The sequence below is a fragment of the Scomber japonicus genome, chromosome 2 (assembly GCF_027409825.1).
Source record: "Scomber japonicus isolate fScoJap1 chromosome 2, fScoJap1.pri, whole genome shotgun sequence".
NCBI lineage: Eukaryota > Metazoa > Chordata > Actinopteri > Scombriformes > Scombridae > Scomber > Scomber japonicus.
In genome coordinates, this window is record NC_070579.1 from 2756202 (window position 1) to 2767706 (window position 11505).

At 42.1% G+C, this 11505-nt stretch overlaps 1 protein-coding gene across 1 annotated transcript; it reads left to right on the forward strand.

The window, feature by feature from the left end:
* The first annotated feature begins 903 nt into the window (after nucleotides 1–903).
* irf2bp2b (interferon regulatory factor 2 binding protein 2b) lies at nucleotides 904–3509 on the forward strand. The gene is made up of 2 exons (XM_053333725.1): nucleotides 904–1976; nucleotides 2454–3509. The coding sequence occupies exons 1-2, from the start codon at nucleotides 1169–1171 to the stop codon at nucleotides 3209–3211; spliced, it is 1566 nt and encodes a 521-aa protein (XP_053189700.1). The 5' UTR covers nucleotides 904–1168; the 3' UTR covers nucleotides 3212–3509.
* Nucleotides 3510–11505: the final 7996 nt, after the last annotated feature.

The window sequence follows — 11505 nt, forward strand, 5'->3', positions numbered from 1 at the left end:
GTACTGCAGTATTATAGTGATGTAGTATGCAGTATTACAGTAAAAGTACTGCAGTATTATAGTGATGTAGTATGCAGTATTACAGTAAAAGTACTGCAGTATTATAGTGATGTAGTATGCAGTATTACAGTAAAAGTACTGCAGTATTATAGTGATGTAGTATGCAGTATTACAGTAAAAGTACTGCAGTATTATAGTGATGTAGTATGCAGTATTACAGTAAAAGTACTGCAGTATTATAGTGGTGTAGTATGCAGTATTACAGTAAAAGTACTGCAGTATTATAGTGGTGTAGTATTTATGAATAAATATGGGTCAGATCCTTCATGTAGGACAATATGCAAAGTAGTTTTTATTCAGAATTAAATTAATGTGTTAAATGTGTTTTTAATGCTCTCAAATGTAAAAATGGGTCAAATTTGGCTCAGAGTTAAAGAGCCTAAAACGTGTCTCTTATTCTCGCTGTGAGTTATGATCTGTGATGCATTTTATAAATCTGCTTTTAAATGTGACTAAAGTGTATGTTTGAATGTATTTCTCCACAATAATGCACATTTCCCCCGTTGTGTGACTAATAAAGGAATATATCTCATCTTACACTAAAACTACTTCATCACTTGTTAATCTAACTAAAACTAAACTGAAATAAGAAAGCAAACTGAAAAAATAAATACAAATAAAAACCTATAATATAATAACCCTGCTCTGTTCTACATAACTTTGTAGTCGCTACTTTTGGTCCCCAGAAATCAGCCTCAGAGTGATCCCTCCTATCTGTCTTCTAACACAGACGATCTTCGAGTGGTGTCAACTCTCCAGATAAAGATAGCGAGAGACGTGTGTGTGCGCATGCGCCCTGAGGGAAGGAGGAGGGGAGGGGGGGGTCGTCGAAGAATCCAGTAAATGGAAGCCCGGAGCACGAGCAGCTGACGTCACGGCGCTACATTGAGAGCTCGCTCTGAGTTGTAAGCGCGAGCTCAGACGGAGGCGCGCGGCACCAGAGGACAGAACGATGCGCTCGAGCCGGTGCGACGCTGCTGCTTTCTGACGGAAAATACACCGATTTATACCGAATTACCGGGTTATTATTAACTTCTAGCGACGTGAAGACAGCAGCGGACATTTTGGAGCTTTTTTTTTTTCTTCTCCAGTTTCCAGGGACTCCAACATGTCCTCCTCCACGGCGGTGGCTGCGTCCCGGAGGCAGTCTTGCTATCTGTGCGACCTGCCGCGGATGCCGTGGGCCATGATTTGGGATTTTACCGAGCCGGTGTGCCGCGGATGTGTCAACTACGAGGGCGCCGACCGGGTGGAATTTGTCATCGACACGGCTAGGCAGCTGAAAAGAGCGCACGGTTTCCAGGAGGGTCGGTCACCGGGGCCCGGGAAGCAGCAGCAGCACCAGCACCACCAGCAGCACCAGCAGCTCACCGGGAAGGAGCTCAACCACTCTACCGGGGATCAGAGCTCTCGGCCGCCGCAGCCGTTGGAACGTTACCCGCTGTCCGATCGGCCGCCGAGGCTCGGACCCGAGTACCAGCCGAACAGGCAATCGAACGGCCTCGTTGTGCCGAACGGATTTCCGAAACCAGACGAACCCCCCGAGTTGAACCGACAAAGCCCGAACCCCCGAAGGACTAGTAGCGCCGTCCCTCCGAGCCTGGTGCCGCTGGTGAACGGAGGCTTGCTGAACGGACGCCCGGTGCAGATGGGTCTCTCCGGGGTGCTGGCTGTGCAGGGCCCCGGTGGGGAGCATATCGTCGGCGGGAAGCGAGCGGAGGAGCTGCTGAAGGACAAACACCGACAGCCACCGGACAGCATGTCGGAGCTGGACGCGCATAAGGACTGGATGGGGGGGAAAGGGAAGACGGTGAGGGATTTGATGGCGTTGCACACCTTCGACAGCAGGTTTAAGAAGGAGCACGCGGCCATGCAGAGGGTGATGGGGTACGAGAGCGCCTCCTCCTCCAAAACAGGTAAACCCCCCCCCCCCCCCCTAACCCCCCAGTACCGGACCGGGCACCGGGGGTCAGGAACTTAGCAGCCCTGAAATTATGTGTCAGCGGTTTTTACGCACAGCGTGACGCCGTTAACGTGCTTAGTGATGACGCGGCTGACACGCACCCGCTCACCTCTGTGCACGCGGGGCTCTGGCAGCTTTATGCACAGCGCGTGGAGAAATTTCCTGTGTGTAATTATTCAGAGCAGCGTGCAGTGTGTGTATTTGTTTTTTAGGAGGTGTGTGTATGAGTGTGTGTGTGTGTGTTTGTCTTGTATACTGTATGTGTGTGTTTGGAGTGTGTGTGTGTCTTGTATACTGTATGTGTGTGAGTGTGTACGTGTGTATATTTGGAGTGTATATATAGGTGTGTACATGCGTCTCTGTATGTGTTGTGTGTGTGTGTGTGTGTACATGTGTCTGTGTGTTAACCCTTCCTCTTCCTCTTCCTCAGACCGGGGGAAGCACCCTCGCAGCATGAAGAGGAAGGCTTCCCCGGAGCCGGAGGGTGAAGGCAGCGCCTCCAAGATGAACGGCAGCGAGGGTCAACCGTGGCTCCCGTCCCCCTCCGAGGTCCTGAAGATGCCCCCCGCGTCCCTGCCCGGCTTCTCCGCCGCCCCCCCTTCCACCATCTCCCCCCACTCACGCACCACGCCCCCCGAGGCCGCCACAGCGCAGAACGGCCAGTCCCCCATGGCGGCGCTCATCCTCGCCACCGACAACGCCGGTGGCACCGGCTCGCCTAAAGACGCCAACCAGGTACACTCCACCACGGCGGGGGCGCGGCGGAACAGCGGCAGCCCGTTGTCCCCGTCCTCCGCGTCTCAGAGGAGGCTGGCGCAGCGGGACGGGCCGGGCGGTGCCAACCCGTCCGGTCCGCACGTCGCCGGCGGCATGGACCCTCACGCGCCGCCGCAGAGCATACCGGACTCGTCGGTGCCGCCCGGCAGCGTGCCGCTCTGCTGCACTCTGTGCCACGAGCGGCTGGAGGACACTCACTTCGTCCAGTGCCCGTCGGTGCCGTCCCACAAGTTCTGCTTCCCTTGCTCCCGGGAGAGCATCAAGCAGCAGGGCGCCACGGGCGAGGTGTACTGCCCCAGCGGCGAGCGCTGCCCGCTGGTGGGCTCCAACGTGCCGTGGGCCTTCATGCAGGGCGAGATCGCCACCATCCTGGCCGGAGACATTAAGGTAAAAAAGGAGCGGGACCCTTAAAACGATCACCAGCTGGGGTTTTTTTTCTTGAACTCTTTTTTTTTTTTTTGTTTTTTTTTTCCCTTTTTTTGTAATTCGACTACGGCAACAAGAGCAGGACATAAAGCAACACACACACACACACACACACTGACTGACGGACGTGTACATACTGGACAGAAGGGACGTGAACACTTCGTAACATGGCTGTATAATTTTTTGATTTCTTTTTCAATACATTGTGTTTCTATATATTTTTTTTTTTTTTTGAAGATGAAAGGTATGTACCCCTCATACCCCCCTCTTTCCCTTACCCCCCCCACCCCCCACTCCCCCTTTACCCCTCCACCTCTCCATCACACCTGTTTCTTTTCTGTCGGTGTACTTTTAGGTCTGCAGTCGTCCCTGTCAAACATAGAATGTGACTAATCTGAGCACTTGGCAAAAAAATTAATAAAAAAAAAACACAAACAAAAAAAAAAAAAAACCAACAAAGAAAAAAATGCTTCTAGCTGTACATGTATGCACTTGTTTAAAGAAAGAAAGAAAAAAAGTTGCCAAATACAGTTTCAGACCTTGTAATAACAACAAGAGTGTCTCTGTGGTTTTGCTTATTTTTCCACCATCATCATCATCATCATCGTCAGTGAGTCGGGGAGCTTCTCTGGCTCAGAGAGAGAGAGAGAGTCATGGCCCGACTGTGAATCAGCCATGATGCAATAATCCCTTCCAACAGGAACGAACCGGCTTCCAGGGAATAGTGGGAGGAAGAGGAGGAGGAGGAAGAGGGAGGAGGAGGAGGGTGAAGGCCAGAGTAGAAGTGTGTTGCGTAAACAGTTTTTCTTTTTTTTTTTTTTTTTTTTGGTACAGTAAATCATAATGTAGGCGAGCCGAGGCCGACGCTGAGATAAGGAAGGCTATCGAGGCCTATAAATAGTCGCCGTGGAAACCTGCCGCGTCCATGACAACACTGAAACACTGACACGTCTGGATACATGTGTGTGTGTTTGTCTTTTTTTTAAAGAGAAGTAACGCCGCCGCTGCCGCTGCTGCTGATTCAACCTTAAACATACCGGAGACGTGAGGTCATAAATGAGCAAGAGATGACGGGAGGGGTTGGCTGTTTTGGCCCCTCGGGGGGAGGAAGAGAGAGAACCCAGCAGATCTGTTTGCTTTTTTTTTTTTTCATGGCACAAAATGGCTCCTTTTTTTATTTTTTTATTTTTTTTGGGAGATTCAAGATTTCAGGCTCCTCTTCTTCTTCTCCTTCATGTTTGTTTTTTGATTTTGTCACTTGTGGATTTTTTTCTCTACTCAACACATTCGGCTTGTTTTTGTTTTTTTTTGACGGAAGAAAAACAAGACGGAGGAGGAGGAGGAGTGTAAAGGAGGAGGGAGGGAGGGGGGGGGCTAAATGCCTTGCTCAGGGGGTCACGTGCTCCTCAGTGGAATTCCTGAGTCACTGTCCTCCACCCCTCCTCCCCCCCTCCCCTCCTCCTCCCTCCTTCCTCTTCTTCTTGCGCCTCCTCCCCCGCTCTGCTGCTGCAATAACACGCCTTCCACTGTTCAAGGTTGATCACACAGCGAGTGGATGAATGGAGGCCTGTGTGTGTGTGTGTGTGTGTGTGTGTGTGTGTGTGTGTGTGTGTGTGTTCATGCCGGGGGCCCCGTCGCTTTCAGCCGCCATTCAGACCCCAGCAGCAGCCGACAGAGAGGAACGTTTAACCCTCTCCTTTCCTCTCCTCTCCGTCGGGTTTTAAACTTGTTTTTTTTTAACTTGCACATTTTTGCACACGCAGCAAAAAAAATTCTGATGTTTTTACTCGTCTTGAGCTGATTACTCATCAAAAAAATGGATTATTAAGTTGTTTTTTAAACAGAAAAATGTCCAAATGTTTTGATTCCAGCTTCTAAAATGTGAATATTTAGTATTTTCTGAGTATTTTTGGATTTAAGTTGCTTCTTTGAGCTTAATCGACATTTTTAAAAAACTTTTTAAACTTGTAAATTTGCACACACAGCAAATTTTTTTATTTTCTAATCGTAGTTGGGAAGTGTTTTCCTCGTCTAGAGCTGAGCAGTAAACAGTAAACTAATCAAAAACCATATTAATAATTAGTTTAAGTCATTTTTTTAAGTAGAAAAAGTCCAAATTGTCTGATTCCAGCTCCTGAAACTGTAATATTTTGAGATTTGTGGACAAAGCAAAACTGTAAATTGCTTCTGGGCTCAGTCAACATTTATTTAACCATTTTAAATCTGGAAATCTTAAGTTTGTGAAATTCCTCAAACATAAAACAACCTGAACTTGTTAAATATTGTCTTACATTGGTGTCAAAGCAATGTTGTTTTTAGAGTAAGAGCTCTTTAAAGGTTCAGTTTGTATTTTAATCTTTGCTTGATACTTAAAACTAGACGTCAAACTTGTTTCAACCTTTTTCTTCATCTACTAAAAACCAGAATAGAAACAATTAGGTTGTTAATTAATGGACAGAAAATGTGATAAGAAGCATTTAATCGCTTTTTAACCTTTTTTCAAGCAACAAATGTCAAGTTTTGCAAAGTTTCAGCCCCTTAAACATAAAGATTTACTCTCATTCTTTATCTTATTTGATAGTAAATATTAATATTACACTGTGTTTGCTTTGTGTACTGTTGGTTGGAAAAGAAAACACTTTGAAGATTTCACCTTTGACTTTAAGAAATTAGGATTATCAACGTTTCTCAAGACATTTTATATTTGAAAGTTAATCAGTAATGTTATTAGTTGCAGCTCTAAACCAAAAAAAAAACAAACTGCTTCAAGCATCAGAGTTAATTTAACTAAATAAACTAAATATAGACTGTAGTTAGAAAATGTGTCGGGGAATATCTGAGCAAAGATTTTAAATTTCGGCGAGTTATCAGCCTGGAACGATTTTAATTTAACGTGATGAAATATGTCGTAATTTTAGATTTGACTATATTGTATTATTTAAGTTAAACCAGCCCATCAGACTGCAGCTCTCATCGTCTGTAACGTTTATATTCATATAACTTCTGTCCTTATTTACGTTAAAAACATCGTAAATCTTCGTTAACCAAACTTTACTAATCAGATTGAATCTCCACAATAACTACACATATATAAGTAACATTATCGTATTATCGTATCATTACGTAGAAATAAAGTATTAGCTACGTGGAAATGAAGTATCTACGTGGAAATGAAGTATTATCTACGTAGACATGAAGTATCTACGTGGAAATGAAGTATTATCTACGCTGAAATGAAGTATTAGCTACGTAGAACTGAAGTATTATCTACGTAGAAATTACGTATTAGCTACGTGGAAATGAAGTATTAGCTACGTAAATTTCTACGTGGAAATGAAGTATTATCTACGTAGAGATGAAGTATTATCTACGTAGACATGAAGTATCTACGTGGAAATGAAGTATTATCTACGCTGAAATGAAGTATTAGCTACGTAGAACTGAAGTATTATCTATGTGGAACTTAAGTATTATCTACGTAGAAATTACGTATTAGCTACGTGGAAATGAAGTATTAGCTACGTAGATTTCTACGTGGAAATGAAGTATTTACGTGGAAATGAAGTATTAGCTACATAATTTCTACGTGGAAATGAAGTATTATCTACGTAGATTTCTATGTGGAAATGAAGTATTATCTTCGTGGAAATGAAGTATTATCTACGTAGATTTCTATGTGGAAATGAAGTATTATCTACGTAGATTTCTACGTGGAAATGAAGAATTATCTACGTAGAAATGAAGTATTATCTACGTAGATTTCTATGTGGAAATGAAGTAATAGCTTTGTGGAAATGAAGTATTGGAAATGAAGTATTACCTGCGTAGAAATGAAGTATTACCTGCGTAGAAATGAAGTATTACCTACGTGGAAATGAAGTATTATCTACGTGGTCGGGTTGTTGGTGTTTAAAGGGTTAAAGTGAAGTGTTGGCAGTGTGTGAACGTCGGAGGCGGAGGAGGAGGCAGACTCTTGACATACGAGCTCGTTGCTCTGTGTTTAATGTAAAAGCATATTGTGCAGAGTTCACAATAGTAAGTCCAGCTGTCTCATGAAACACACATGCATATATATTTAACTCTGAAACGTAAGGAAAGAAAAGTATTTTTAAGTGAAAGGTCAAAGCGGCTCCTGTTGCATAAACGTTAGCTTGTGTGTGTGTGTGTGTGTGTGTGTGTGTGTTGAATTGAAGCTGAACTCTAGTTTCCTGAGTCTTCCAGGAACAAATGAACACAGTCATTGATTATTACTCTGGTTTTTTATGGCGCTAAAACAAACCAACTGTTCTCTTAATGTTCCTGGTTATTAGATGATTTAGCAGCAATTCGTTAGCATGCTTTTATTCTGAAGTTTTACCAGTGAATGGAGTTTTTTTATCCACTGATGAAGACCATGAGTTGAGTTGGGGGTCTTTACAGCAAAGTGTGTTCTTGGTCTTTATTGATCATTAAAAGGCAGTTTTTAAATGATGCAAAGTTAATCAGTTCATCTCCAATGAGTTTGCTGATTCGTTAGCATGCTTTTATTTTGAAGTTTTATCAGTGAATAGAGTTTTTATGCATTGATGAAGACCATGAGAAACAGTTGAAATGGTTGTTATTGGATTTTTGAAGTTAAGGGTCTTTACCGCAAAGTGTGAGATTCTTCAATTTGGTCTTTATTGATAATTAAAAGCAGTTTTTTTTAAATGAGGCAAAGTTAATCAGTTCATCTCCAATGAGTTTGCTGATTGCATGCTTTTATTCTGGAGCTTTATCCACTGATGAAGACCATGAGAAACAGTTTAAATGTTTGTTATTGGACTTTTGAAGTTAGGGGTCTTTACTTTATTGATAATTAAAAAGCTGTTTTTTAAATGAGGCAAAGTTAATCAGTTTATCTCCAATAAGTTAACTTTCTAACGTTGTTGATTTGAGCGAATTATCTAAACTCAAGGGTCGACTTACTGGCTTTTTATCAGTGAATAGAGCGTGATACTCTGATGAAGACCATGAGGAACTGTTTTTGGACTTTTGAAGTTGGTCTTTGGTCTTTATTGATAATTAAAATACAGCTTAAATCAGTTTCTCTTTGCAGATGCGTTAAATTTCTGTCTTGATTGTTGAAGTTGTAGTTTGACCAACGTATCTAAACTCTTTACAGCAAAGTGTGAGCTTCTTCAAGTTGGTCTTTATTGAAACTTTAAATGCAACTTAGATCAGATGATCAGTTTATCTCCAATAACTTCACTGATATGTTGAGTTTCTGTCCTGATTGTTGAAGTTGAGAAACAGTTTAAATGTTTATAATTGGACTTTTTGAAGTTAGGGGTCTTTACAGCGAAATGTGAGCTTCTTCAATTTGGTTTGAAGACCTTTTGACAGAATGAAAAAGCAGCTTAGATAAGGTAAAGTCAATCAGTTTATCTCCAATAACATCACTGATGAGTTAAATGTTTGTTTCTTGGTCGTTGGAAGTTGTAGTTTGACAAAAAAAAGTATCTAAATTCAACTCAAGGGTCCACTTACTCTCTTTATTCTGGAGTTTTATCCATTGATGAAGACCATGAGAAACAGTTTAAATGCTTATAATTGGACTTTTTGAAGTTATGGGTCCTTACAGCGAAGTATGAGCTTCTTCAATTTGATCTTTATTGTAAAAAAGAACTTTGACAGAATGAAAAAGCAGCTTAGATGAAGTAAAGTCAACCAGTTTATCTCCAATAACGTCACTGATGAGTTAAATGTTAGTTTTTTGGTCTCAACTCAACTCAAGGGTCTTCTTACTCGCTTTATTCTGGAGTTTTATCCATTGATGAAGACCAAGAGAAACAGTTTAAATGTTTGTCATTGGACTTCTGAAGTTGGTCTTTGGTCTTTTATTGATAATTAAAATACATCTTAAATTAGGCAGAGTTCATCAGATGTGTTAAATTTCTGTCTTGATTGTAGAAGTTGTAGTTTGGCCAAAGTATCTAAACTCAAGGGTCGACTTACTCGCTTTATCCACTGATGAAGACCATGAGAAACAGTTTAAATGCTTCTTATTGGACTTCTGAAGTTGGTCTTTGGTCTTTATTGATAATTAAAATACAGCTTAAATCAGTTTATCTCTTCACAGATGCGTTAAATTTCTGTCTTGATAGTAGAAGTTGTAGTTTGACCAAAGTATCTAAACTCAAGGGTCTTCTTACTCACTTTATTCTGGAGCTTTATCCACTGATGTAGACCAAGAGAAACAGTTTAAATGTTTGTTATTGGACTAATTCATCAAACTCTTGAGTTGTAGTTTTAGTCTGAAGGTCTTTTCCAGCAAACTGTTGAGCTTCTTTCAAACAGTCTATTTTTGGTCCTTTTTTTTATTGGAGGGAGAGAGAAGAGAGAGAGGGAGAGAGGGAGGGGGGGAAAAAAAGGAAAGCAGGTTTTCTCTCTCACACTCCTCCAACCAGAAACACTCCGATGGGTTAAAACTTCTTGACACAGAAAATGCCTTCGGTCTGCTGATTCCTTTTGATGTCTGCCAGCCAATCAGACGGCCAATCCAAACCAGATCCAGACCTCCGCCCTCTCCCTCTCTCCCTCCCTCCCTCCCTCCCTCTCTCTCTCTCTCAGGCTGGTTCATCTTTGGCGTGAGGTCGGCCTCAGATTCCAGCCGAGCCAGCTCATTTCTTTTCATCTGTCACCGAAACTCAACACCCAGAAGGCCCGAAGAGCCAGTGGCCCGAGATTAATGGGTTTGCTCAAATTACGTGGCACACTCTGAGAGAAAAAGCTGTTCCCCTCTCTCTCTCTCTCTCTCTCTCTCTCTCTCTCTCTCTCTCTCTCTGTGTGTGTCTCCCTCTCTCTTTCCCTCTCTGTCTCTCTCCCTCTCTCCCTCTCAGTCTCTCTCTCTCTCGCTCTCTCTCTCTGTTTGTTCAGCTGTCCCTCACCCAAACCTCTCCTCCTCCTCCTCCTCCTCCTCCTCCTCCTCCTCTTCTTTCTTCTCTTTCCTGACTCTGAAGTGCAGGATGAGACTGGAGGAAACACGTCTTGAACTCATTGGCTGGAGAACAGGCACACACACACACACACACACACACACACACACTGAGCGAGTGAGCAGGAACAACAAACCTCAGCTGTTCTCACCTCCGAACGCTGCCAGTAAAAACAGCTCCAACCATCAAAAAAAAAAAAAAAAAAAGCACAAAAAACAAAAAAACCCCGGCTCACTTAAATATCCTGTGATTTCACACGACTGGCTGCAGCTTAAACGAGGAATGATTCATTACCTGATTCACCCGACTTCACCTCGTTCCTTCCTTCGTGTCGTGCCGCGGCTGCCTTTCATTAATTTCGCATCGCGTTGGCTCCGTTCTCCGTCCGTGACAGATGAAGATGTCAAAACACGCAGGGAAAAAGTCTTCAAACAACATTTTCTTTACTGGCGCTCAGCAGAGAGAGAGAGAGATGAGTTTATCATTTGCACATTTTAGCACATTTTTAGGGGAAATGACAAATCGTCTCTGATCGGAACAATTACTGGTTGAGTTTGTCTGACTGGTCCAAACACATTATTGATTCTTCTCAGTTGAGTAGTTTGATAGAAATCTGCTGAGCACTGAACTATGAATGCAGAGTTTATAACATCTCAGATCAGGGCTGAACCAGTACAACCATCCCATAATAACCTATAAACAATATATAATATGTAAAATGTAAAATTATAACCTTACAATAGGAAACCATCTAGGTCAGAGGGGTTAAACTCAGTAAAACCATCCCATAATAACCTTTAATAATATATAAAATACATATTATAACCTTACAGTAGTAAATCATCTAGGGCAGGGGGTCAAACTCAGTACAACCATCCCATAATAACCTATAAACAATATATAATATATTAAATGTATATTATAACCGTACAATGGGAAACCATCTAAGGCAGGGGGGTCAAACTCAGTAAAACCATCCCATAATAACCTTTAATAATAATATATAGATACAGTAGCAGTCACACTGTCTCATTGCAGTGAATAGAAAGGTTTGTGTATTATATATTTACTCCAATAAATCATCTTATTTACTGTAAAAATGAGCAGTTTTAATAACATTATGACATTCAGAGAGCAGAGAGAGTTTTATTTTAGGTTTTAAAACACTGCTATCAAACAATATCAGCTCCTATTTCACCTAAAACATGAAATATATTATGTTTTATGTATTTTAATGCAACTGAAAATTACAAGAATTTAATGAAACCCTAAAAAGAAATCCTCATAACCCAATCTTATTAAATCTATTAACTATTAATTTAA